Source organism: Trachinotus anak, unplaced genomic scaffold (genome assembly GCF_046630095.1).
Source record: "Trachinotus anak isolate AG129_WGS33_773 ecotype Australia unplaced genomic scaffold, CSIRO_AGI_Tana_v1 ptg000024l, whole genome shotgun sequence".
Classification (NCBI taxonomy): Eukaryota; Metazoa; Chordata; class Actinopteri; order Carangiformes; family Carangidae; genus Trachinotus; species Trachinotus anak.
Window position 1 is genome coordinate 1,063,883 of NW_027273875.1, and position 27,954 is coordinate 1,091,836.

The window sequence follows — 27,954 nt, forward strand, 5'->3', positions numbered from 1 at the left end:
GTCTCTAATTAATTAATAGCATGCGACTGTAAAATTGCTTCTACCCAGAGTTCTCTACTGTGTGCAATGCCAAGTCTCTGTAGCAATTGAATTTTCTGTGCTATTGTCAGAGAAATGGTTGAGCATTGACTACATAGTTATATTAAGGACTTTCTTTTATGCAATTTAATACATGCTAAAATTTTTGTGCACAACCTTGATATTATCACATTGTAAAGTTGGTTTGGTGAACCTGTTGTCTGCAGTATTTATATACCCAGCAGTCATGGAGCTCTGTTGGAACTCTGAAGGTAGCATACAGTTAATCAGAACTTATTTTCTGAAAACAGCTGCCTTCTGCTGACAGAAAGCTGTGATGGAAGCTGAGACTGAATCTCAATGGTAAAGTTGCAGGCCGTTATTTATATTATAATAATATGATTATATTCTAATTATTCTTTGTGTGTTCTTTACACCTTTCAGTCACAAGTAGCCGTTTCACCCATTGCTAATACAAAAACTAAAAAACTACTAAACACAGAGTGAAAAATAGAGTAAAAAAAGAACAGAACATCTGTAAAGCTGCACAACAGCTTCACTTTGAAAATCATTGTACAATCACTAATTTATCTTCACTAAATCTGTTGTTTCTTCACACACATCACTACTGACTGAGTTAAGTAACACCAGCATTTCTCATTTCCTTTGTAATGTAATTTTCTGATTAAATAAGCACACCAGACTGCATTTTCTAATTGATATGTGTTGTGTAACATCGACAAACAGCCAAATCTAGTTCTGCTGTTTCTTAATTAGCACTGATCGATTTCAACATTGATCATCTTTCATGTATTGTTATGTCTTTTATAAGCTTGCCTCTGCAATTGCAACAAAAAAAAGCAATGAACTATCACACTGAAACATACTGATCACTTTCAGCTGTATCAGCACTGTGTTGAGCCACCAAACATTTCCTGCTGCTGCTTCACATTAAAAGCTGTCAACTGACCACCCCCTGGAGGATTTTATTGTGAATCATCAGTAGGAAATGCAACGTCAACTGCAATATCACAGAGTAAGGTGAGCTTTTGTTAATGGTACAGGACATATTTGTGTTTTTTGGTCCACTGATCAGTTTTAAATATCACAGGGTGGACTTACATGAAGGAGCAGCCACAGTGAGATGTTAGATGGTGAGGTGCAGGGGACAGACTCTTACTGCAGTCTGTACATCCCTCACTGAGGGAGCTGCTGATTTTTTTGGGAAAATCTATATTGGCCATTGCCCAGGAATAATTAGCCTCTAAATATCTATGCCAAGTTCTGTGGCGAGGTGTCATATGCCCCTCGAGTGCTCAGTATTGAATAAAGACAGATCGATATTTATATATGATAACTGATTTATAACTGGTTACAGCCAAAATGTGTCACTGCTTGTGATGTTTAGCAGTTTGTCAATGCATGACAATCTGGCAGTGCTTTTCATGATTTAAGGAAAAGAAAGGAAAGGAGAAGAGCATATGAAATGTATTCCTCAGTGTGATATATAGAAATAGCATTGAGTGGTAAACATCACATATCCCTTAGTTAAATGAAGAAGGTATTAAAAACCTGCAAATACCATGCAAAGCTCAACAGACTGTGCCTTTGACAGAGCTTGAGCTGCTGTCACTTTTTTCTGTCAAATCACACTGTCAGGGTGATGGTTAGACTCCCCTTTAAGAGACAGCCACGTCTAACTACTCTTCACCAAGTGTTGATAAAAGGTAGACTCTCTCTCCTAAGAGAGCACTCTGGACAAGAGGGTCAGGTAATTGCACAAAATGCCCCAATCATGCCTTTTCTTAGCTTTATAGACTTGCACTGTGGGCTAACATTCATCAAATGTGATCATCCAGTCTCATTGGTGTCAGGCAGACGGTCAGTGCTTATCCAATCATGTATTTACATGCAAATTAGTTTGTCCATTGGTGGCAGAGGCTTGTATAATTTTGTGCTTTTATGCAAATCAAGTTCACATGAAATTCATAAGTTGAATCAACCTCTTAGTTCAACACACATTATACAATCACCAAATACAGAGGTGAGGACACATACAGTAATTACAGCTTACATTTTTCTTGATGACATAGAATGACTGAGGCAATAGGCTACAGCGGACACAATGTTAGGTACACTGTGGGTCTTAAAAAAACAAATAAAAAACTCTTTAATTCATGAGACAAGCAATGAATTTAATACCCCACTTAAACAGCTGCAAATTCTGTGTGAAGAAATATGTTAGGAAAAATGGAAATAAATGAGAGCAGTCTCAGTGCATAATGGCTTTTCATTTTACCTTAACAGCTTACTGATTACAGCTGGAATTTTTAGGATATAGTATGGCACTGTTGCTACAGGACTATCCAATCCAATACCACTTTGAGTCCAATGTCTGTCTCCTTCCCTGAATCTTTTGCTTTCCTTATAGAGCACCTTGCGATTGATGATACAAAACCGCAGATCGAAAACAGTTCACTGAATTAATGAGGGCAGGCTTTGCTTTTCAAATAAATTATGGAGGACATGGCACCATCACCATGACAGTTATTCAGTGTTTACTGATGCTTATATATTTTGATTGCAAAAGACATACATCATATATATGTCAGACACGTGGAGAGTTGAAGTAGCCCGGTACTTAAGTGGTGTCTAGGGTGTTTTAATACAATAAAGGATTTTTCAGTGGTTCAAAGGCATCCGCATCTTTCCTGACACTTGACTTATGAGCTATCAGCGTGAATCACTGCTGTTAACCTCCTGCAGCAGATGTTCACATTGGGCCCAGGAATTTGTTAACTTTGAAGAGATCACATATGCATGCGTGACTGGAGCTCATTTCCTGCAACCTTTATTTTGTAGTGCATTTATGACATTATCCGATGTTGTCTATTTTCATTTATTTTTCATATACTCCATGTAATACTAGAAGGCATTGCTAGTATCAAAGACAGCAACAATTTTAAGCTGTAGCTGTGTAATGACTGAATTTGTAAAAAGTTGATAGAATCATAGTGCATTCATGTAGAAATCTTCAGGATGTAGGATTAACAATATTAAAAATAAGAAAAATAAATGAAGTTCCAACAGGGTGCTTACTTACGCACCAGACAATCTCCTCTCTGTTCATTTCTATTCTGGGCCCCAAGCTGGGCACTGCAAAATCGGGATGAAACATCCGTACTATATATCTCTTTCACTGTACGCTATGAAGCTAGAGGTCCCCAGAGCACACTGAGACACACGTAAATTGAATTCCATAGAGAATTCCATTTGTGACCAGACATTTCCTTGAGCCATCAGCGCTGGTATCATAATGTACAAAAGACACCAAGTATGTTTCAGCCAGAACAATCGCGACTTCAAAGGCCGACACCCTAACAGTGACAGTGAGAAATAATTTTCAGGCAAACTCAAGGTCACGTCTTCCTGAAATGTTCCATACCGAAGAGTTTCTTTTGGATGCTGCCTTAAAATGAACACTGGTGAAAACAGCTCATCATTTCTCTTTTCATCTTCTCTTTTCACAATGTCCCACTGGATCCCTGATCATGTGGTGTCTCCACTGACAATAAGAAAGAGTGGAACATTTTAAATCTCTAAGCAGCTTTTGGAGGCAGTGCACAGGTGAAGCTGTCGTTTTCAAACTTGGTGAGTCTCTCCTCTGTAAATGTAGAAGTTTCAGATAAGATGTCACCATTGTAAAGATCTTTTCTCTCTGGTTACCTGACAGATTCCATTTGTTACAAACTAGTGATACAACTAACATTAATTTTTATTAAATGATTAATCTGCAGATTACTTTTTCAAACATTTGATGAATTATTGTGTCTATAAAATGCCAGAAGATGACTCCCCACTGACCAAGATGACAAAAATGTCTGACCAACAGTCCAAAGATATTCAGGTTACTGTCATGTATGAAAAAGAAAAACATCAAATCCTTATATTTTAGAAGCTAGAAACAAAGCAAATATTTAGAAATGACTAAAACAATTATTTTATTATTATTGTTGTTGTTATTGATTAATTTATTCTTTTTTTTGGTCAATTGAACAAATAATCATTGCAGCTCTAAAACATGAGGTGTATACTTTAAGACTTTAGGATGTGGTATTACCTGTATTTTACTATTGAAACTTAACAGTGCGATATAACACGTTTACATTTCAAGGGTATGGCTCGGTACCTACATGAGAAAATGTACAATTTTCCTCTCATTCACCAACTCACACACCAGTAGCAAACTAGCATAGCATGCTGGCATATCTGTAGCAGTTTGGGTTTAGTGTCTTGCTCAAGGACATTTCAATGTGTGGAAAGGAGGAGCTGGAGATCGATCCACAAAACCTGTGATTAATGTATGACCTGCTCTACCTCCTGAGCCAGAGCTGTCCCACTTACCACTCATATGTACAGTAGACAATTTAAAAATGTATAATTATTACCTACAATAACATTACATATCTGTCATTCTATGTTTGTGTCTCTTTCTGTGAATCTCTCTGTATTGCATGTGATGTCGTGTGTGTGTGTGTGTGTGTGTGTGTGTGTGTGTGTGTGTGTGTGTGTACACATATAGTATTTGTGCCATTTTTGCTGCCAGTGTGAGCTGTGGAGTGGCGGAGTCTCCAGAGACAGTGCCAGCCAATAGCTTCCCTGTCAGAGTGCTGCCTTATCTGATGATCCATGAGCACATGAAGGAGCAGTGAAAGCCAGCCCATGTAGTGGAAATATCACTTGATGATACCAGATCACACCCCCTCTTTCATAGCACATGACCTTGCAATTTATGGTGCGTATAATGCTCGGGATGCATGGGGTAAATTTCCAGGTGAGACAGAGATTATATAGGCTTAAACTGATGTTTGTGTCAGCTGGGAAAAAAAACTTAAGGGGTGGAAGTGAATGAGTAATTCTCTACCCCACTGTTGAGGTGCCTTTGAGAAATACTTGTAACTTATGACTGCCCCAGTGGAGTACATCACTTGCAAATGGATGAAGACTGTTCACTGCAGCTCTGAGAAAGTTGTTTTCTGAGCGAATAAAGGCTAAAACCTTTTCTTTCAGTAAATGAGCGAAATACAGCTAAACATCCCATCATGAATTTTGAGCAGCATTGCTAGGTGACAGAATGCTAAATTATTGGCTGATGCTGTTGGCAAGACTGGTAAGTAAACTGTTAATGCTAATGTTGGCTATGTAGCAAAAGCAAAAAGAGATTTTTGACCAGTAGGAAAAACAACTGCAAACCAACAGTACACTGAAACAGAAGCTTGCTGTACTGTTAGCCTAGGTGTAGCCCAGATGCATTCTGTAATTGCAGTGCAACTCAGTTTGGTTTAAGCTGGGTCTTTTTTGGATTTCATAACCCCTCTCTCACCTGATTACCTGTTATAGTACATATTTAAATTCAAATGGCCCAAAATTACTTGCCATGCGTTTCTGGCTACAATATTAACTAGACAACAAATTCAGGAGATATGAGCTATGTGAGCTTCCTTTTGGAGTTTCCTTTCTGGCTACATAAAAAATCTAAGCCCAGTATTCACTGCCATTTTATTGCAACCTTTGTCTACAAACACCTGACAAAAATGTCTGTTTGTAGCACCTACTATTTCAAGCTAAAAACTCCTGGTGAACTTTGACCTGTGAATTTGTGCGTTTGACAAACTGCAAGCCATCTTGACAGTGTTGACCCTTCAGTGGATGGAGAGCCAGAGAGGAAGCTATTGTAGCATATAAGCCATGTTGCTCCATTCATTCCACTGTTGGATTTTTTTTGAATACTTAAAACTTGGAATGAACAAGTTCTCAAAGATCTTTATATCTCATGCTGTGCAACATGCAGCAGAGCGCCAGCCCGGACCATTATACTGACTTACACTTAGATAACATGTAATTTAATATTCCAAAAAATATTATAATATTATAATATTCCTAAAATAATATGTATTAGCATGTATCCATAGATCCATAGAAGTTATTCTTAGCTAAATTCAAAAACATAGTCATCATATCTTGCCACAAAGGCTCCAGCACCTTGCCTCAACCAAAATGAAGTCATATTGACTCACATGCATCACACCGTAACCAAGTTGTTCACAGGAAGTCCTCCGCTCAGCGTGAATGCACAAAGTCATCACTTCAGTTGGCTGGTAGCTGCATGCAGTATATGAGAGGCATCCATTCACATTAGCACCCCATCCACTCATACCACATAACTCACACTCTCTCTGGGCTATTCCATACTGATAATGGATTCCTGTCTTACCGTAAGCATTAGGTTGTGTGTGGGTGTGTGGAGGTGTGTGTGTGTGCTCAGTAAAGCAATGTGTTTCCAAACGTCCTGTCTCATTTTCTGGATGTTTTGATGGCAGTCTAAAGTGTTTTGATTTCAATATCTGGATGTCACTATGACTTCTCCTGTGGTCAATCGGTGTCTGACTCACAAAGACACAAGCACAGATAAAAACGGAAGCATAAACCACAGATGTAGTAAAATAAAAACAGACGGGCATGAAACATGACTGACACAGTCTCTGGTCAGTTATTTAGTGTATGCTGCAGACAAATGCATGCAAACACACAGGGTGACAATTTCATCCAGCGATTGAAGTTTACAGTTGGAGGCATTTCTATCTGTGTTTGCAGGAAGACAGGAATAAATCACTGCCACAGAGACAGAGTGGAAGAAACACCCACACAAAGTGAAACAATCCGAAATCCTTGCATTCAAAAATCACAAGAGCAATAACAGAACAAAATCCACAAAGCAAACCAACAAAAATCTTCATGTTCACCAGGAGAAAAAAGAAAACAACAGAAATGACAGGATATTTAAAAAACATCATCCCAGCTCCATTGCTCTGAGCCATTGTGATTTGTCTGCATTTACATTTCAGCCCTCATCAATGATAATTGACTTCAAATAGTGACAAAAAGAATGAGGTGGAGACCCAACAGCCAAAATTAAACCATTTTTTGCACTGCATTAAATGTGCATTAAAATAGTACTCTACTCATTTAGCATTGCACCTGCAGTAGAACCAGAGGCATCATCTTTTTTATTCCCCATATTGTTTTACCTTGTCAAAAACTGGTGCTTCATTACCCACAATGCAACTTGACCACCAGTAGTGAGAGATTTGGGGGTGTAATAGTTGTAGCAGCTAATGTAGCCTCAAGCCACAAGAGATGAGGAGTGGGCTACAGAGGTCTGGTAAGCAGACTTTCTAAATTCATAGCCCCTCAAAACATGTAGCTACACGTTGGTGCTATTTGTCTACTGAGATACTGTGTAGAGCCCGTAAGAACTGTGGTTCACCCAAGTAGCAACCCACCATGATGTCACCCAATGGTTTGTGAACTGCCACTTTGAAGACTCAAGTTTGTAATTTGCCCGTCACCATTTTGTTTTGTTTTTTTAAACCAGAAGAAACCTATATTTTATATATCTATATTTAAAACAATATTTGGACGAGAAGGTGGGGCTGAGAAGGAGTGAGGGTTGGATCTGACCTGTTCTGTACTCTATCCTGATTGTCAGGCAGGTCGCAGTGTGTAGCCATGCCCTAATGCACACCCTGCTCTATTGTCTATTTTCCTCTAAATAGGACCATAATTTAAAAAATGAACATCATGTTGTATTAAAGAAGACTTGAAACTAGTGATTGAGACCATAAACTCATTAGGAAAATGTTTACTGAGGTAATAAATCAAGTGAGAAGTGGAGCCATTTTCCCATAGACTTTAATATAGTCAGACATTTTTGCAGCCAGTGGAGGTGCCCCCTGATGGTCATTAGATGGAATGCATGTTTGAAGCACTTCACTTTTGACTTTACTTTTCTGACCTGTACTCCACATCCACTTTTATATTGTACAGTCTATTGGTTTGCCAGCCTGGACTGCTTGTGTTTTCTCCTGCATGTTTCAGATGCAGTGGAGATTATCAGTTACGACAACATCAAGACAGAAAGGCTCAGTCATTTCCTTTTCAGTAAGACAACATATTTGGTTGTCTAGCGAGGCTACAAACTTGCTGTCTAAGAATGTAAACTGTTATTTTGGGATGTGTAAAAGCAAGTTATGCTTATGATATACAACCAATCATCTAGTGATGCAATGCTGCTATAAGTGGATGAAATCCAATGCTGAACTATAAATAAATTCCTACAATATGGGCATCTGTGTCATGACTAATGTGCAGTGTGTGTCAGTTTGTCTGAACTTTCCCTGTAGAACGGTATGAGAAACTCAGTTACTGGAAGGCGTTCAGAATGGAATTGCTGCTCTTTTGTATTGAAAGGAGCCAGTTAAAGTGGTTTGGCATCTGATCAGGATGCTGGTAGGACGCCTCCCTGTGGAGATATTCTGGGCACGTCCACCTGATAGGAGACCCCGGGGCAGACCCAGAACATGCTGGAGGGATTACATATCCCATCTGGCCTGGAAACACCCCAGGATCTCTCAGGAGGGGCTAGAGGACGCGGATCGGGGAAAGGGCATCCGGGCTATGCACGTAGTTTGAATCAGCTGCACTTGATGGATGGATGAATGGATGGATCTATTGAGATGCATGCTTGGTATTCTTTTCTCTTTTCAATTTGATGAGATGTGTTTGTGTATGAGACAAAGCACTGATTATAAATGTCTTTCGTACCTACAACACAGAAGTCGGCCAGGTCAAAGTTTAAAGGTCAAAGGCCAGCTTTGGTCACTTTCCTACAGGGTCAGATGGCTTGTAAAGAGTTCCATTCTGTAGCAGGAACTCCACTGCCATAAAACGTCGCAAGAAACACACAACCTATTACTTTTTTGAATCATTTTCCCTGTGTTTTCACATAAGCAGAGTGTAGACCAGCTACTGCTAATGGGGGTTCATCCTGGGGCCACTATATTATAAAGTCAGATTTTACTCTACCAAAACAATAGCTTCATGCAGTAGAAATTACCGTTGATAAAGTTATTTTTCATTGGAAGCTAAGATACATTTTAACAGTTGCCAGAGGGACCTGAGAAACTGTTAAAATGTGACCTTTTTTTCCCAAACTTTTCTCTTTTCACACTTGAGCAGTGGTGCCTCCTAATTGAGTGTAGAAATACACCTAACAAGGAACCCAGCCTTACTTACAAATGATTTCCACCCCCACTCATCCTTCTTACGCTGACCTTTAGAGGTTTATTTTACAGTCTTGTGGACAACTGAAATATAACAATGTTATATATAATATAATATAATATGTTTAAGCCAAGTATTTATGCTATATAGGTTTTAATGTAAGCAAACAGCCAAGAAGTGCATCTCCTGTGCTGAGGGTAACTCTATTTCTATTTCGCTTGCTTACTCTAGTCTCTATTTCTCTGTATTTGGTGGTAGTAACCAATGAGAATCTGGTGAAGAAACAACCAAAAAAAATGAAGCCAATAGTGCAGAGTGAAGAGGAACAGAAAGTATAACAAAACAGAATGAAAAGAACCAGCAGGACTGTTGTTTTGGCTGCTGTTGAGTTTACTCCTCAGGCGCTTGGAGAGAAGGAGAGACAGAGACACCAACCAAATAAAGACACAAAAGAAGATGAAGACAAAGCATTGAAAGCAACGGTTATCAGCCTCACAGGAAATGAGGGCCAAATCACAGCAAACCCCTGCTCTTGCAGGAAGAAAAGGCAGAGAAGAGGCAGATACAGAAAGAAGGACAGACAAAAAGAGACAGAGGCCTGGAGCAGTGAAAATCACACCAACCAAACTCTCCTCTCCAGCTGTCATGGGGAGACATACAGGGAAAGAAGGAGAGGGATAGAGGAGGGTTAATATGAGAAAAGGGCTATAGAGTGAGACAGAGGCTCAGAGCACTAAGAGCAGCGAAAGCCACAGCAATCAAAAACATCCCCTGGCAGCTCCAGAGCTGGCAGCTCCACCACTCTGTGTACTCCAGGTGAGATGTTTGAAATCAGAGAAACACCAGCCCAAGATTGTTTACGAAAGACAGGAGGCTCAGCTCTCAGCACAACACCTTGATGCTTTAAATGCCCCAGAGAAGACCAAAAAAATATCTGATCTGCACAGCTGGCAGAGAATCAAATGCTCAAAGCAGCAGATAGCAGATACAGAACTGGAAGGTGAGACCCCAGAAGCAAAATAAAAAAAGAGAAAAAATAAACATGCTCATAGCATACGTACATGATGCACGCTTGTGGATTTCAGTCCAAAACATGTATCTATACTGCCAGTGAGCCAAATCGAAGCATCTATTTGTATTTTTGCAAGCCTGTTTGTTATCCATGATGGATTTCTTTACAAGCAGCCGTCACCACTGCCCATAGCTTAAAAAATGTTAAGAACCAACAGGCAAAGAGATACACTGATACCATCACCAGAGATTAAGCTGTGCTCCACACTAGATACCGCGTGTGTGTAATGTTATTTTCTCCTCTGCTCCTCTTGCATCTCCTCTTCCTTTCACCACCATTTACTGTTTCCCTCCTTTCTGCCTCCTCTTTTAAATGTTTAAGCTCTCATAGCACATAATGTGCCATTTGCTGTCATGTAAGATTTTCTGTGCTGTATGCTGGACACCCAGAAAGCCTATGCAGTGGATTTAACAGCACAGCATGTGATGCTCAAAGTGTTACAGCAAGAAGACCAATGACCTGATCAATAAAACTCACTCAAAATCAAAAACCAAACAAGGCAAAGCCCTCTGATGCCCTTGAGGACTTCAGGTATTAAGAGATGAGCCAAAAAAAAAACTCTGAAAAGATTCTGAGATCCAAAGCAAACTCTCCTCCACAAACACGTCCTGAATATTTATTGTGAATCTTTAGCTTTGGCATTGGTTAACTAACTCAGTATGCATATTTTTCTTTGACTTTGTCTGTTTTTGAGCCTATTTTTGGTTTGTTCGCCTGGCACATCTCTGTTCGTTTGCTGGAAAAAAAACAAAAACAAAAAAAAAACAAAGACAAAGCATAGCTAATGGTGTATTCATGAGGGGAATGTAAATTGGCAGGGGACACACGTGAAAGAGAAATTAAGCTGGGTGAAGTAGGGAAGAAGAGAGAAGAGCTTCTCCAGAGGGTGAGTGATGTCTGAGGATGGAAAGCAAAGTGACATTTGTTATTGGGTGTTGCATGGAAACAGGAGAGTGACATCTGAAAAGGCCGGTGTCCTCTATTCCACCTCACACACACACTCAACAGCATGCAACACACACGATGTCCTAATCAAGATGAATGAGATTTGCTCTTCAAGGAGAACATGTCATCATATAATGAGACAACTACATTATTACGCTGATACCACCTTTTTAACACATTGGAGTGTACTGTCTGTGTGTGTGGAAGAGAGAACCTTAATGATTAAAGGGGATCGTTGCACCTAAATGTCAGCCTGTAACAGCTGTAATTGGCTAAATGAGTTTCTGAAGTGATGGATGTTGATAATTGTCTTGCTCCATTTGCTTGTTTCTCATCCCAGCACACACGAGTGTGTTCATGTACAAATGAGCCCTCCTGTGCTCTGGAGATCAGATCGAGACTTTCAATCTGGCTGGAGCCTGCATGCAGACACAAATCTGCAGATTGGACTGTTGGTTTGTGCCGGTGCATTGGTTGTTTTGACTTAGAGAGACACACACTGCTTGCTAATCCTTCTAAAGCTTTGGCCAGGTTAATCTCGTAAACAATGTGTCTCTAGGCTAGACTGTGCTGCCTGATGTTATCTGAGTAATGCGTGCGAGTGTGCGTGTGTGTTTGTGCATATGTGCTGTCGAGTGTTTACGCCCTGATGCTCTTGCTGCTGTCCCGTAAAACCAATTTACCAACATACCTAGTCTCTGCAGACCATAATCACATAGGTTCACAGCCAGCAAATGATTATCTACACATGTCTAATACAGGCTTGTGTGGTTATGAGACCATTACTCAGGTAGTATGTGTACATGGGACCCCAGGTAGCAACCCATTACTTTTGCAAACAGCCGGGACCCCTGTGTGGGTGCCACAGACTGTGTAGTCCTCTGTGAACAGCACTCAATAATTCATTGCACCGTGAACAGTAAACAGGTATACAGGCTTGATGCGATGATAGCGGACGCTCTCATTTTCAATAAATCATCTTCGCTATGAGACAGAACATACAGAGGCACTAACCACAAACTCTTCAGTTCCGCTGGATATTTGATCAAGCGTAGCCAGATCATACCAGCCAATCTGATACTGATGTTTCCTCTTTATTTATAGAGTCCCAACTCTTTTGGTAACCAAAAAGCCAAAACAGGATCTCAGATATTTTTGTTTTTTACTATAATGTGTGTAATGCTTTGGTGTCCATGGATCTGTTAAATAAATTGTAATCATTGTGGATTAGAAACAGTAACGCCTTCATTTTATATTATCCTGACTACTCCCTGTGAGTACTGGCATAGCTTGCATATCATTGCAATGCATCTTCTCTAAGTGCTTCACATCTTAACATTTGCAAGAAACAATCTATTGTTAAAATGTGAGGAAAAATAATTAATATTCAAAGTGGGCAAATGCAACAAGCCATGAACTCTAGCCATGTATTCTTTGTATTCTAGTAGAAGGCACTTTTCATCTCACTGCGTGCCTTGTTATCCATCAGTAAACTTGGCTGCTATTGTTTGTTCTTGAACTGGTGAGCTTTACTGAACAGAAAACGTGTTACCAAACTATCTAAAAATGAATGTATTGAAGCCTTTTGGATTGCTGACTTTGTAAAATGTAACCCTCTTACTGTAATGTTAGTGAGGTGAAGGTTAAGTGAGGCCGCTGAGACACCATTAATGTAAAGAACAGAGCTCAACTCTACAACATAGTTTAGGACCACTGTTTGCCCCTTCCATCAATTATAAACACATTTAAATTGATTCCAACAAATTACATCTTGGTTCTTTTTCATTCTAAGTTGTTTTTTGGAGTCCCTGCTCTGAGTACTGGATTTTCCCCATTTAGCATCTTTAGATATGAGACACTTCATCCTCCAAATTTAAATACATTTTTTAAAATATGGCCAAAGTGGGCTCAAGTGCACTTGGAGAAAGTACTGTAAAGTCTGGAATTTAGAGTTCCCAGTGGGAAATTTCAACTGAAACACCCCCTGATGTCACATTTCCAACTTGGAGAGTTGTAAGAACCTCACCAACCCCAACCTCAAATTCCAAGATGGCTGCTCTGTGCATCAACCGAAGTGAAAGGTGTAACAAGCGCTTCTGTCTTATTTGTGTCTTATTAAATCAGTCATACACACAGTACTGTCCAACTTGTACCTGTGGACATGTTGCTACAATGTTGGTATGCACAAACACCACACAATCGGGTTTTGCGTCATTTCCAGCTGCGATTTCGGACATCTAAATTAAATGGAATGCAGCACTAGGCTACAGCTAGTGTCAGCCTTGTTGTTGTTGTAAAAGTTGTATTAAATATTTTGTTGCCCCTGGGGGAGCTGTGCAAAATTCCCTCAAATGATGTCACTTGAGGCAGTTAATCAGATCTTGTAGATTTTTGTAGATTGGGGCAGCAGACTACATGTTTAAAAATGAAAAAAAATATCGGGGTGTGGAGTTAGAAATGATCTCTGTAGTGCTCGCTTCAACTCTGCTTGAGGCTAGTTAGCCACTATTAGCATAGCAGACCTGGACCTCCTATTTCATTGGAATGGTAATATAATATAGCACCAGGTTTTGACAAGGAAGAAGACTGCATTGAGTAGGCTGAATCTGTGGTATTGATCTTATCAGTACTCTAACAGTGTTATAAGAGTGCAATGCTGAATTGGCAGAGAGCTGTGTTAATCCAGGTTTCATGGGTTTTCATAAAACACCAGGTGGCTGTTTCTAAGATGTACTTAAGACTGATGTTAAACGCCTCTTAGGTACCATGTTAGAAAGTACAACAGTGCCTGCACTTTCTAGGGACAAACTGATAGATTCAGGTGTGAACTGTCTATCTCACTCTGATACATTTACCTGATTCAGTATTAGAAAGGGAGCTATGGGTGGAGGCAAAGAGATTACAAACAGATAAATAGAGAAGTTTTAGGCCCTGGAGCGCTTTGAAGTCCTGCTCAGTAATTGCATCGCTAAAATTTCTTCCTAATATTTTGTATGCTTGGTGTGTATCACTTTGTCGTGAATCCAGAAGACTTAAACAAATTAATCTCATCCATCAGGGAGATAAAATTGTAAGAGTTAAATCTCTCATTCTCCCTCCTCTCCTTGCTTTACATTAATAGGCAGAAGGTATTCAATACTGCAGCGGGAGATACTGTGGATATCTTTAGACACGGTAAATGTGTTTAAGTGTGCAGTCTGATCTATAATCTTCCTTCTAATGAGAGTCATTTTTCATCGGTGAGCTGTTTGTATAAGGTAACCTCCAAGTGTGTGTGAGGGCGTGGGGCATGTGTGTGCATGCTTATATAGTATATGTGTATGTTTTAATGGACAGGGAGCTTCACAGCCACTTAGGAATGAAATGGTGATGACAGTATGCTCTAGCAAACAGCTGAGTACTCTGAAATGACACTGAGGGATTACTAATGAGACACAGTATTGGCGTTTGGAATCCTCTGCAGTGGCACAACTTCAGGTCTGATATCATGCTAGAGGCAAGTTATCTGTTATAACACATTATAAAGTTCTTTATGTTTATCAAAAAGTGTCATAATTGGCCTAAACACTGTTCTCTTGAAGTATACCTGTAATTATTCATTATTAATTAATAATCAGTCTCAGTTAAGATTTATGCAATGCGATTGCGACAGCCTGAGATCAATTATTTGTCACATTCTTCACAACCCCTTGCCCATTAAATTCTCTTTCCTCTGTGTCTGGGAAATACAGGTAAAAATGTTAAAAATTTATTTTGTATCTTGTGTTGTCAATAATGAAAACAAATTGAAACTGAGGCAAACAACTTGCTCTCCTTTACTGCAAATAAGAAAAAAGAACCATGATATTATATTTTTATGAAGCATTAACACTTGTTGGTCTCAACCATTTTCCGGGGTTAATTTCCTCTGGAGTTGCTACATTAGTGCCTCAAACTTTCTTAATGGACATAAAGACTTTATTCCCATTTTTAATTGAAACGCCACTGACATTCTGCCCTAGGAAGCTATAAAGCACTGTGGAATGAAATAACAGCAGTATGACCATGTGCTCAATCAAGCTGTGGACCACTGCTGTGAGTGACATTGTGTGATTCTAATGCAGCACAGAGGAATAAGGAATGGTCCAAAACATGATTAAACTGTGAAGGTTTCATCATGAACTACTCATAGTCTGAATACTGACCAGTTGTTTCATCAGTCACACTATCTCCAGACTGAAGAAGATGAATGAGGTTGAAGCAGGTAGAAGCAAGACAGGCAGGAGCACAATTATGAGGGTTGCAGGAATACATATTACAAAATAATGATGAAAATAAAGAATTACGGAATCATAAAGAATATAAATGATTTTCATCATAAGTCATCAATAAGGCCAGGAGATATTGCTCCAAACAGGAGCAATATCTCAGTATATATCAGTCAAAAACATCTACAGACTGATGTACCTGCTTTCAATTTAATTACTCTAAATGCTTCCAGTGAGACCAGTTCTCATGGTTCAGGTAATTTTGCAACTAATTCTGAGCAGAGTAAGTTGTGTACTTAAATGCCCTTTTACCCAATTGAGCACAGACTTTAGGGACAGATAGCAGGAGTGAGTCCTGGGAGCATAGAGAATAGTTTCCCATACTTCTTTGATGAATGTAGATCTGTAGGTTAAATGGAAGCAGACCAAGAATAGTTTTGTAAATAAGAATATGATAATGGTTAAGTCCACAGGTGGACAAGGCAGACTATCCAACCCAAGCATACAACAAGCAGTGGTGAGTAAGGGCTTTAAAATTTGTAATAAACCACAGTGCCCTATGGTAAACAGTATCCAGCATGTGTAAGCATTGCAGAGATGCTTGCATTGATATAACGTTGCTAAAGTACAACAAAAACACAAAGAGGTGCCGACAAGTCACCTTTTTGCCCCGAAGGCAAAGCAAGATTATTTTCTAAAATAAAAAAAAACCTAATTTCAAATTAAGTTTTCTCAACAATTGCTGGATGTGAGTCATAAAAGAGAGAGAATCATCAATTGCAATTTCTGGATATTTGTATTGAGATACAGAGTCAATTTCAGAGCCCTGAAAAGTGGATAGATAGAAGGGTCAGTGGCTGAGATTTTATCATTTGAAAATGTCATGAGTTTTGTTTTGTCAGCATTCAAAAACAAGTGGTCCCAGGACCCTCGGATTTTGTTTGACAGGGGTTTCACCATCTGTCTCTTGATTTCCTTTTCTTTTAATTCTTCCTGTTGCCAACCAGCTATCCATTTTGATACTCCAGTTTTTGCCATAGATAGTATCTAGTATATAGTAGTAATCTTTTAGCACAAATTCAGACTTGAGATAGCAAAAAAAATATATGATGTGGTCCAGCTGGTGCCAACATAAAAGTTCATATCATTGGTTTATTAGAGTGATAGGCCTTAATAGAAGGGGGGGGGGAAATTGGACTGTTTTGCAAATGATTTTTTGGCCCTGCATACCACTAGTAGGCCCCATCCAACAGGTTGGGAACCACTGCCTTAGATAACTCAATAAAAAGGGCTGCACAATGTTGCCATGTTACTACTTTTAAGGCCGCTGTAGTTGTACTGTATTTTTTTCTGAAGGCCTGATTGAAAGTCAGATAGTACATTGTCATTAGATCAGAACTGTTTCAGTTCACTCACAAGGGATTCCAGACCCTGAACCAGGACACACAATTTGGGGTTTGGCCTATAATTGTTTAAGACTGTAGGGTTAGGGTTCCTTTTAAAGATGGGAAGAACAAAGGCAGATTTCCATATAAAAGGAATCTCGTTTGCGTCAAGAGAGAGATTAAAAAGATGAGTCAAAGATGATGCAATGAAATAAGATGCTAACTTTTTGAAGTAAGGCTCCAAATTATCAGGACCTGCCAATTTTCTAGTGTCTAAAAGTTTCAGGGCTAAATGCACCTCTGAGACTGTAAAAAACTAAATGATTGACTTACTGTAACATGACCATCAAAACAAACAGTAGGAGTATTCTCATGAGTAATGTTAAGAGAATCGAATAAGGAACCAGAGGCAATGGTATGCTTGTTAAGACAACCATGCATTTTTGCCTTATCAGAGATTTGATGTGAGTCCTTGACAAGGCATGAGCAAAGCTCTGTGTTATTTTTATTTCCAGCCAATAATTTAATAGTTTTCCAAAATGTCAAGGGATTGTTTCGATGAGGAAATGATGAGCTTTGGCTTTTTCAATTGCAACTGTGCATGCAGTCAGTCTGAATAAAGACTTAAGACTCACACTGAGCTCACGCTTATAGACATTTACACTAAAGCCATCATAAAAAAGAATTTCCAGGCATTTTCAGAGTCAGAAATAAGATTAATTTTCTCCCAGTCAACGTAAAAGAGGTCATGAACAAACTTTTGGTTTGTGTGGCTTGGTTTTGGGATTTGTAATGTTTCTAACTGTGTCAACAACACAGTGGTCACTAATGACTTCTTCAAAATTCAACCCTGGGATAATCTGCATTGTAGAGGATTGAGCACCACTCATAGCTGAACGTGTCCTGTAGCAACCAATGACAGTGATATGGAGAATTGTACAGACCTCAAGATCAAGATCCAAAAATTCAAATTGCCTACCCACTGATTTAAGGAAAGCACATTCACATGAAACTTATATGTCAGAAAGATTGCAAATGGGGAGCTGGGCTGAGGAGAAAAGAAGAAAACAAACACACCAGTGAAGTAAACACTTGCCCAAAGCGCCCACATACAAATTCACTCCCACACTTTTGTGTCTTTGTTTCCCTGCCCTGATAGTTTGTCAAGAGACTAATAGTCACAATTTAGCCGTGGTTTGGTGTAGCAAGAACTGACACCAAACTGCAAACAGTTCATTGCTGCATGTGAGGCTTTGTTTTCCCCCCTGGGTAAAAGAGACAAGACAAAAACGTATGTAAAATGCAACTCAACAGCAGCAGATGAAGTTTTTGTTGGACTTCAGTAGCACCTTGCTACAGTGATGTGGAAGTGTACTCCAGGTTGGGGCCAGTACACTGTTACATCACTATGGAGGTGTGGTAACAGCTGCAATGGAGCATGCCACACTCAGCAGACCGATGAAACACATTTGAAACTCTGAGAAGGCAGTGAAACACTGCTTTTCAGCTTGGTGTTAAGTTGCTCTGGTTGCCTGTAACCTAAGCACACAGGTAGCTTAGAGGCATTGACAATGCATGTAAGGTTGAAATTTGTGTTTCTGATTTTCTCCCTATTATATCAGACTAAATGTACCTCTTCTAGTCAAAGGTATACGTTCCCAAATGACAAGTGAGTACTGTTGGTCCAAGAATTTCAATTTGTGATGAAACAAACATTTGGAAATTAGGTAAAACCCCAACAAACTGTAGGTGGTCTACACAAGTAAATACTGGTGCATATGTTTATGTTATTAATAATTATAATATAATTATTGATAATTACTCAGGCATGCACCCAATCAGAAGTTAGACACCTGTATAGGAGTATATCTATTATGCTCCGAATTTCTAAAACTAGATGTATTTCCCTTTTTGTATCAGATCCTCTGTTTGAGAAACTTTAACAAATGGCAGCAGGTATTAATCTGAAAGGTGACACACACCCCCACAGTGGAAACAGCCGTTGGTATGATTAGGCAAAGCAATTACCAATGTGATAGGAATTCTCTGCATCCTTTACATTGTGTTTCCAGCCAATCTGGACTCACACATAGAGGGGCTATTAAAGCATTGATGCATTGCAGCAGCCAGCCGGTGGGTTGAGCGAGTGAAGAGGCTCTCCAGCTGCAGTTTCTGTCATTATGGCAACGCTCCACACCTTGTCGCACCGCAGAGCACTTATTCCAACACAACGGGGGAAGAGTATCAGTGTTATATCAACTGTGCCTACCACTGCAGAGAGAATAGAGTGTCAGGAGTCACAGAAGATGAGAAAATGGACTGACAGCAAGGAGAGAAGCGAGTTGCATAGGGCTTATGGGAGCTTGTTGTTGATGCACTGGTGTTCACTCTGTTTTATTTCTCTCTCTTTCTCCCTCTCGCTCTCTCTCCAGAGCTCTGAAGTTGCCTATACCCTCCAGAGGCCAGGGATTATGGGAATATACACTACGTGGCTACGCTAAGCTTCCAGGGGAGAAGGTCAAGGGGAGGCTAGACAAACAAGAAAGTCTATCTTCTTTCCATATGACCCACTTGCCCTTTATTCATTCTTTTTCCTATAGCGTCCTCGGCTAACTTTCATATAACCCCACCTGCACTTCAAACTTACGCAGTCTTACGCAAAATCAATCAAAAACCTGCAATATAAATGCAAACAAATATATTGTTTCAGGATAGGGTTACTCTATATTGATTTCTGTTAAAAGGGAAGCAAATGTAACTTATTTTCTATCATCTTGAAAAGGTGAATAAACTCTATTTCAAAAGTGAAAATTGAGTTCACTTTCTGTTTACCCTTTACTAGATTTGGGGTTTCACTTTCAGTCGCTCATGCCTTCCAGTCCTCTCATCCACGGATTGTATCTTTTTCCACTCTCTCATTTTCCTTTTGCTGTTGCTGCTTTCAGTACATCATTCTGTTTTGAGAAACAGGATTTAACAGTTTCTGCATTGAGTTTTGTTCTTTTTCTTTTTTTTAACTGAAAAATATTCCCAGTGTAAAGCAGTTTTTTTTTTTAGGAAGGGGAAAGGTCATCAATGCTTTCATGTTTTTACAACTCTCTCTGTGGTCTTGCCTCAGTCAGAAGTCACTTCCTTGCCTGCAGCTGATACAAAATGCAGCAGGTCAGATTCTTACTAGAAAGAGCAAGCACACACCAGTTTTATCAATCTGTACTCCATTAGCTAACCCTCCAGATCAACATGTCACTTTAACTGGGAGCAGAAGAAGAATATATTGCTTGCATATTCGGCACACACTTAAAAAGGTAATACCAGTGGTTGTAGTAGCAATATCAATGACACTGTAACAGTAGCAGTACATGGTGTTTAATATGTTGTGACAGTACTTGACTTAACAATGTACCACTGGTTGTAGTTTATTAGTATTAGTATAGCAACAATAGCAACAGTCTTGTTTATACAGTAGTAGTAATAGTCAAAGAAGTAGCATCATCAGTAGTCATAGTAAAAGAAGTTAGCAGTATTTTCTCTTCTATCATAAATCAAAGGGTTCAAGTGTCCACCTGCTTCCTCCCTCCTTCCCTTCCGTCTAAGTCTGAATAATGCAGAGTTGAGGTGTGTGGTGGTGGACCCCCCTGTGGAGCTGGGGCCAGGGTAGCAGCTGTCCCCATCAAGACTCTCCTCAGAGCTGTCACGGCCTGTCTGCTCCTCGGCTAATCACTTCCTACAGGCCTGCAGCATGGGACCGCCGCTGCTAATGTCTTCACCGACTGGACTGGGAGAGACTTGCAGGATGAGCGTGATGTAGTTTCTTATGGTGATGGCTATTTGTGTCTACAAGTGTGTGTGTGTGTGCGTGTGTGTGTGTGTGTGTGTGAGGGGGTTGGTGGAGTGCAGGTGTGTTTAGCTAGCGGCTCCACGGGTGTGCAAATGCCTCAGGTAATGAACATGGGTCACGTTTTAACACACACACACATGCACACACCATAGCCATTACCATAACCCCTTTCTTCTCACCTGCCAAAACACATTTGCCACACAAGGAGTTACTCATCTGTGTGTAACAAGCTAATGGGACAGCGTGTCACACACCAGCATACATGGTCATATCAAAGTGGCCATTTGCAGTGAGACTTCACTCTGGCATGTTCAGCTGTGGTAAAAATAAAGTCTTGGGGGAACACATCATGAGCCAAATAATATGATATTCCTATTCTCCCAGCAGGCTTCAGGAATGTCTCCTTTTTTTTTTCTTCGCAGAGGATGTTGTGTTCGAAGGTTCTGTTGCAGTTCACTCTGTCAAGCCCTGAGGTGAATAACACTGAACCAACTGTCAGCGGAGATGATTAATTATCAGTCACTCCGGCCATGCAACAAATTGGTAAATACATTTGCCTTTTGGGGTTTCAGAGGCCATCTAGAATTTGAATAACCACAAACAGAAAAGAGATTGATAGGCATAATCAGTGGAGCATAGAATCCAGGGCAATAGATAACAAGCAAAAAGAGGATTGAAAGAGCTCTAGGTGATTCAAGCTTCGGGCAAAGAAAACATGAAGCTTGTGAGTGGAAGTTGGCAAAGTTGTGTCAGTAAGATTGGAGAAGAGAAAGTGAAAAACTGAGACTCAGTTACCTTTAAAACCACTATTGTTGTGCCCGTAAGCAAAGTATTTTGCCTCAAATTGGGTGAGTGCTAAATATTTAACAACAAGCTACCTGAAAAAGTTAGTTGTGGTGGATAGGCAGATAAATTAATGCTCCATGTTAAAGAGAATCCTCTAACCAGGTCAGTTTGTTTCCAAATTTAGCTTTTTATGTCTCAGGCTACTTTAGTAAAGTAACCAGTGTGAGAAGTAACAGCAGATGAGTCACAACCATTAATGCTAATGTAACACTAACCAATTTTCAGCAAATCAGATGTGCCAAAAAGGGAGATACACTAGCAAAAGTACATCACACCTATATGTGATTGTTGCATATCTCATTACAAAACATTGGGCATAAATGTGAGGCCATAACTGTCTCTACTCCTCTGCAAGACCATCCACAAGTTTTTTGAGCCCAGCTGCATGGATTTATTCCCAGAGGAGTGAGGTTGGGCCACTAAAGGCCTGGCTCGCAGCTGGTGTTGCAGTTCATCAGTGAGGTTAATGTCGAGGGCCTGTGATTGGGAAATTCTTTTCTATATGAATCTTGCTTTGTGCAGAGAGGCATTGTTATGTTGAAACAGGAAAACACCTTCCCTATAATGTCAGCACAAACTTAAAAGCCCACTATTTCACAGACTAAAAGTTCACAAATGTGGACATACTTTCGCCTATATAATATATTTACCTTTAGCTTTCCAGTCACAATGTGAGAAGCATAGCCAAAGTTACCTTAGGATCTCAGAATATGGCCAAGAAATAAGAAAGACAAACATAGTGGCAACACAGGATGAGGACAGGCACACAGACAGTGGCAGATAAAATACCTAAAATGTAGAATGAGACAGCTGAAGATGAAGGTAAGTAAACAATCATGGAGATGGACAGGCAGGCAGACAGAGATATGAATAAGAAGCGAGACAGGAGGTGTGACGGTGCACTGAGGCATGTAAAGGCAACTGGTGCCGCCGTGCTGCTCCTTGCCCCTGCGGCGCACAGAGCAAAATGAAGCTGGGGAGAGAGAAGGCGGGGAACTGAGACAAGAGAGAAAAGCTGGGTATGATTGACTAGAACGAAATGAGTAGACATGAAAGGGAAAGAGGGAGAGAAAAGACAAGGAAGTTGAGGAAGAGGGAGGATGGGGAGAGGGGAAAGACGAGCGCACTGAAAATGTGACAGGCAGATAAACAAGAGACTGTCAGTGACTGCATTTAATCCACTGGATGACTGCAGCCTTTAACAAACTCCCTGCGTGATTGTGGGTGTGTGCATGCTTTCCTGTGTGCATATGTATCTTTGTGTGTGTCCTTGTGTGCGCACACCGCATCTGATTGTGCCTGGTTCCCTGCTTTTGTGTGTACACTCTGGCCCCTGAGTGAGTGGGTTTTGTTTTGTTTTATTTTTTTGCGTGGCTGCATGTAGGCTTTTGTGTCACCATGTGTGTTGAAGCCCAACGCTTCTGCTAGTATTTGTGTCCTTGCCTTTGAGTGTGCGCCCTCTAACAAGCTGAACTGAACATTTGTCAACAAAGCCAGGAAGCAGTTGTTGTTTGTCAGTAAGCAAGAAGAGGTCTGCAGAGACAGCCCACAGACACTGCCAGATATTGCATAAGCAAGGTGTGTGTTTGTGTGTGTCTGTATGAGAGTGTGTATGTCACCAGCCCCCACCACCACTTGATTTGGCTTGTTAGCACCACTTCTGGGGGTTATAAGAGCCAAGAGCCAAGAGCCTTCCAGTTGTTGTAGCTGCTTCATGTGGACCGTTAATGCTGAACTCATTTAGCCTGGAGCAGGCCCAGTTCTCATGTGTGTGTGTGTTTTTTTTATTCCTGTTTGCTCTAGGACCATGTGATCATTTGACTTATGTGATTTATGGAGCTGGCAGTGGTTTTCCCTAAGGCTCAGTGGTTTCTAACTAGCAGTTCTGGGCCCTATCCCAGTTGTTGCAAAAAAAAATCTCTAAACGAGATGAATAAATTTTATTTTTGGGATGTGAAGAATTTTAAAAACAATGCTATCTAGAGCTTTCTTTGAGTTGCATGACAGGCTTAAAATTGGTCTTTTAATAATGTTTGCATATCAATCCATGAATGTTTTTACTTGCCAAACATCTGGAGGATTGGGCGATGAGTGAATGGACTCAGTCAGAAGAACTTGGTTAGATGTCTTCTTAAACTGAAAGGTGTTTCCCATGAATCTGAAACATTACAGCTGCCAAACATACCAAAAATGGCTGCTCTGTAATCACAAATTACTTGAAATGAGGATGAAACAGAAATTTAGAACCAAGATGGCTGCAGCTGAGAAACTGCTGTTTTATATGGTTGTTGTTTTGAAGGTTAAGAAGACAGTTTTTACTGCTTACAGTATTTAAATGTATAGTCAGTATTAAACACTTGACAAAAAAAATGCAAGATTGGAAACACATCATTGTAGAAAAAGTCTTATTCTTGTGAGAATCACGATAGAAGCCTTGACACATTGATCTCAGCGCTGTTGGCAGCTTCTCCAGTTTTATTTGCAGCAATAGGCACCTCATCGTGCATTGTTGCATAACAAGATGATTTGATCTTAATGTATTTTAACATAGAGAGTATGTGGTGGCTATGGGAACCATATTAATGACTGAAACAGGGTCCAGCAGTAGTTTCAAGTATTCATAAAGCCATGGTGTACTTGCTGTAGAAATTCATTTCGCAATCACAAAAAAAGCAGAGTTTATGCTGTTTTTTGTGATTCACAAGTCAGTAATTTCTCTGGCACTTATTCATTGTCCTAGGATGTTGTCAGCCACTATTAATATGGCTCTGCATATAGATTAAAACGATACAAGTCCCAACATGAAAGTGTGCTTTCTTTAAATGTTTTGTGTTTAAAGGCTTTTTCCCTTTTTTTCTTTCTGAATATTTAATGGCATCTCTGCGACTGATTCAGGGGTTCTTCTATGAAAAGGCTTTTCTTATATAATTCAATTAGTTTATACAGGTACAAAGACCTTAAGCACATTCACAGTATCTCTCTGTTTTATGACAGCTTCCTTAAGGCAGGCTATCTGAGAGTCTGTAATAAATTATGCACTGTCAGATCAGAGAAAATGGATTATTTTGTTGCATCATAAAATCTTATGAGAGCCAGCATAAGAGTCATGATGATCTCTTCTTCACTATTCCTGTCAGCCAGTGAGCAGCCAAGATAGAGAAATGGAAGGAAAGTCATAAGGCAATACTAGACATTGACAGGATGGGCTGAATAAAAGCAGAGGGGAGTGCAAGCTTTGTCAAATCATTGCTCAGATGTTTACTGTGACTCAGGTAGGGGTGTAATTGTTAAAACCTTGTTAAATCTAAAAAATAAACTAGCCTGCAAGAGTGCAGTGAATGCTGCAACATGCTGCAAGAGGTTTTTATACACTGAGATAAAAACGTGAACTAGACTGTTAGGAATGTGTTTGCTGCTAAGGTTTCATCGCTTCCAGGGAGAGATAACACCTTGGCTTAACCCCAATTACCAGGGGTGATCTCTAATTGGTTTTGTTCCACATGGCTCAGACAAAACTTAAGACACTAGTGGAGCATGTGCCTCTGCTTGCATTTTAACCAAGGTGATGCAGGCTACCCATACTGAAAAGCCCTTTTATAATCTCTGTGTTTGTGCTATGTAGCCCACTAGTTTGTTTTGTGTGTAGTGTTTTTGACTCTGCCCTACAAAAACCATTAACAAAGGACAAGGAGCCGGTTTACTAAAGGCGTAGAAAAAGGTGGAAAAAGCCCTGATCACACCGACGGTAGCAGTTACCACACTGAGGAGTTGAGCACTGGACTCACCCACACAATCAGAAGAGAGGGTCCCTTGCCAGAAACGCCCTTCAACCACACCACCACATTTCTCTCACGTCAGCGAGAGTAAACCAGGCGCACCTTCTAGCGGTGGCTTCCAGTACTGTGTGCGCGTACACGTGCGTGGACACGAAAAGAAAAGGTGTCACTTACGGTAGAAGACGTATTCCGTGTAGCTGGACCAGACCTTGTCCTCTGTGTGCTGGTTGACAAACGAGGCAGTGACTGATGAGTTGCAGGCCACCATTTGGAAACCACACTCCGACAGCATGTCAAAAGCCCTCTCCAGGTGCTTGAACTTGAGGTAAAACCGGGAGGTGTACCGATCCGGGGTCCTGTCCGGGTCCCGACTCTCGTTCAGGGTCTCCCCAAAAACTTCTTTAGCCAGGGCCACCCGCCCGCATATAAGTATCCGAGGTACCCTCCTGAACTTGGCGTCGGTCTGACTCTCTCGGCCCATGGTGCACGACCCCCGGTACCCCACCGTGATGAAGCCGCTCTTTCTGTCCGCGGGGACGAGGGAGGGCGGCGGGCACTGCCGGTGGTCGCTGCCCTGGGACCCATCTTCATAGTCGCTGTGGAAGTAGTCGTCCGGGCTGTGCTTGATATCCTCAGGGGTCAGCAGCTTCACCAAGTCGGGCAGCTGGAAGTACTCCGCCTCCTTCCTGAGTCTCCCTTTCTCCGGGAAGTGGTCCGGGAGGACGACTTGCTTGTCTCGGAGGTAGTCCAACACATACCGGAATAAAAACCCGTCCCTATCGATGAAATAACGGCCCTTGGGGTCTCTGGCCAAGTCATTCGACGCGTCTTTTTTGGAGGAGAACAGCTTACCCAGTAATGAGTTCGGGTTGCCCACCAAAGTTGAGTGACGCGTGTAATAAACCTGCCCCCCTACGTTTAATTCAACAACATCTGGGAAACTGTTCTGCACTGACGCCTGCTCTTTGGGGTTAGTCCTACAGTTTCCACTCAGCGCCATCCTTTCCGTCATGAACAGCTACAGACAGGCCACACACCTATTTCTACACTGAGTTGTTTGGTTTTTTTTTTTTTAAGAAAAGATAATAATAATAAAAAGTTGCCTAAGCGTCCTCGTTTATTCTGCGTTGCAGGAACTTCATCTCACAGTTATCTGAATAAGCATTGTTCATCGATCCATGGCCATTATCACCTACCAGTCTTCAGCACTAGTCGAAAATGGGGGGAAGATGGCAGTCCGGGGCGTCCCTCCTGTGAGTGTTAAATGGAACAGACTGAGATGAGTGACTTTGAGGAGGAGGAGAGAATCAGAATCAGCGCTGCCAAAGAGGTGAAATGTGTCCGGACGCATCCAAACCTTGCATCAGTGGCTGTAGGACTCCCATCGCTGCTGGAAGAAGGAGCAGTACAGAGGCAGCCGGTGGAGGCTGACGGAAGCCTATTGCACCGAATAAAAAAAAAAAAAAAAAGAAACTTGTCTTGCTTACCGTTTTTGCTTCTGGGAATATTATCCAACAAATAAAAATCCTTCTGCACACAGGCGCACAAAACCAGAAAAATTACGCAGTGGAACTGGGTAGACGATAGAGGGGGGGGGGGGGGGAGAAAAAGTCCAACAACTTCTTGAAGGATATAGTCCGAACAGAAGAAGGCGATGATGTGTTGTTGACACTTTTGTTTTCTCTTCAACTTCCCCTTGAACAGCAGCAGGTTTCCCGGGCTGGGCAGACCGGCAGAGGAGGCAGAATGCCTCTCACAGGCGACAAACTTCGCAGAGACTGCACACCACGCAAACCTCGGGAGTCCTGTAATGGTTTTGTCTTTTTGTCTGCAGCTTGTCACCACAAATATTTCGCCTGCTCGGGATTGAATTAGACTGAATCCCCTCCGCTGTCCTGGGGAGGTGTCACAAATCTCAGAGCTGATTTTTTTTTTCCTTTTTATTATTATATATTTTTCTTTTCTTAGAGCAGCGGAGAGGACCGACCCGCTGCTGCTGCTGCTGCTGGCTGCTTTCACCCGCTGGAGCTGTCCGCGGTGCTGAAACGACCCCCCCCCACACACATCCTCCCCCCCTCCCCACTCTTCCTCACCCTCCCTTCTACACTCTCGTACCGCCTTCCCTCCCCTATAGAGCTGGGTGGTGTCTTCACGGCTGCCCCCCCCCCCCCCCCCCCCCCCCCCCCCCCCACACACACACACACACACACACACACACACACACACACAGACACAGGCTACCAAAGGCGTATGAGTCAAGGCTACAGTCGCTGCTTTGTCAGCCATCATCATGCTTCCTGAAAGCATTGAAGGGAAATCAGGCCTGTTATCATAATGATGTGTATATTAATACTCACCACACGTGGTTTGGTATAGTAAGTAATGTATGTAATGTCTGATATTACGCTTCTCTTGATGCTGTCGAAGGTTAAATAACTGCATGATTCTGTTAAAAACAAAGTTTCCTGCTCTCACACCAGCTCACAGCACATTGGCAGGAATACTGCATCCATCTTTGTACCATCATTGTGATAAGCTAGACGCTCACAATGCTCCAATTTGACCCCCAGCTTGAATCAATTTGCATGACATTTGGTTTGAATGCATAAATACAGGACGTAGTTTAGTTTCCATGCTGCAAACTGTGTATAATTCCTAGTTTAACGTTTTGACTGCAAAATCATTGTACTTTTCATTTCTGAAC

General features: G+C 41.0%; 1 protein-coding gene and 1 long non-coding RNA gene across 3 annotated transcripts in view; one reads left to right on the forward strand and one right to left on the reverse strand.

The window, feature by feature from the left end:
* The window catches only part of LOC139608087 (uncharacterized), a 138,980-nt gene extending 119,618 nt beyond the window's left edge, over positions 1–19,362 (forward strand). Inside the window, exon 5 of the long non-coding RNA XR_011684947.1 lies at positions 19,223–19,362. This is a non-coding gene — a long non-coding RNA (uncharacterized lncRNA). The remainder of the gene's footprint in view (positions 1–19,222) is intronic.
* Positions 1–27,291, reverse strand: part of kctd16b (potassium channel tetramerization domain containing 16b) — a 77,160-nt gene extending 49,869 nt beyond the window's left edge. Inside the window, exons 1-2 of one of the 2 annotated variants that reach the window (XR_011684946.1) lie at positions 25,260–27,291; positions 20,704–20,807 (exon numbers count right to left, since the gene is read on the reverse strand). Coding sequence is in view for 1 of the 2 variants with exons in the window: in XM_071461560.1 (XP_071317661.1) it covers positions 25,425–26,262 (838 nt within the window). In the remaining variant the exon portion in view is untranslated. Of the gene's footprint in view, positions 1–20,703; positions 20,808–25,259 lie in introns of those variants that run through there. The other variant, XM_071461560.1, reaches the window with a different exon arrangement.
* Positions 27,292–27,954: the final 663 nt, after the last annotated feature.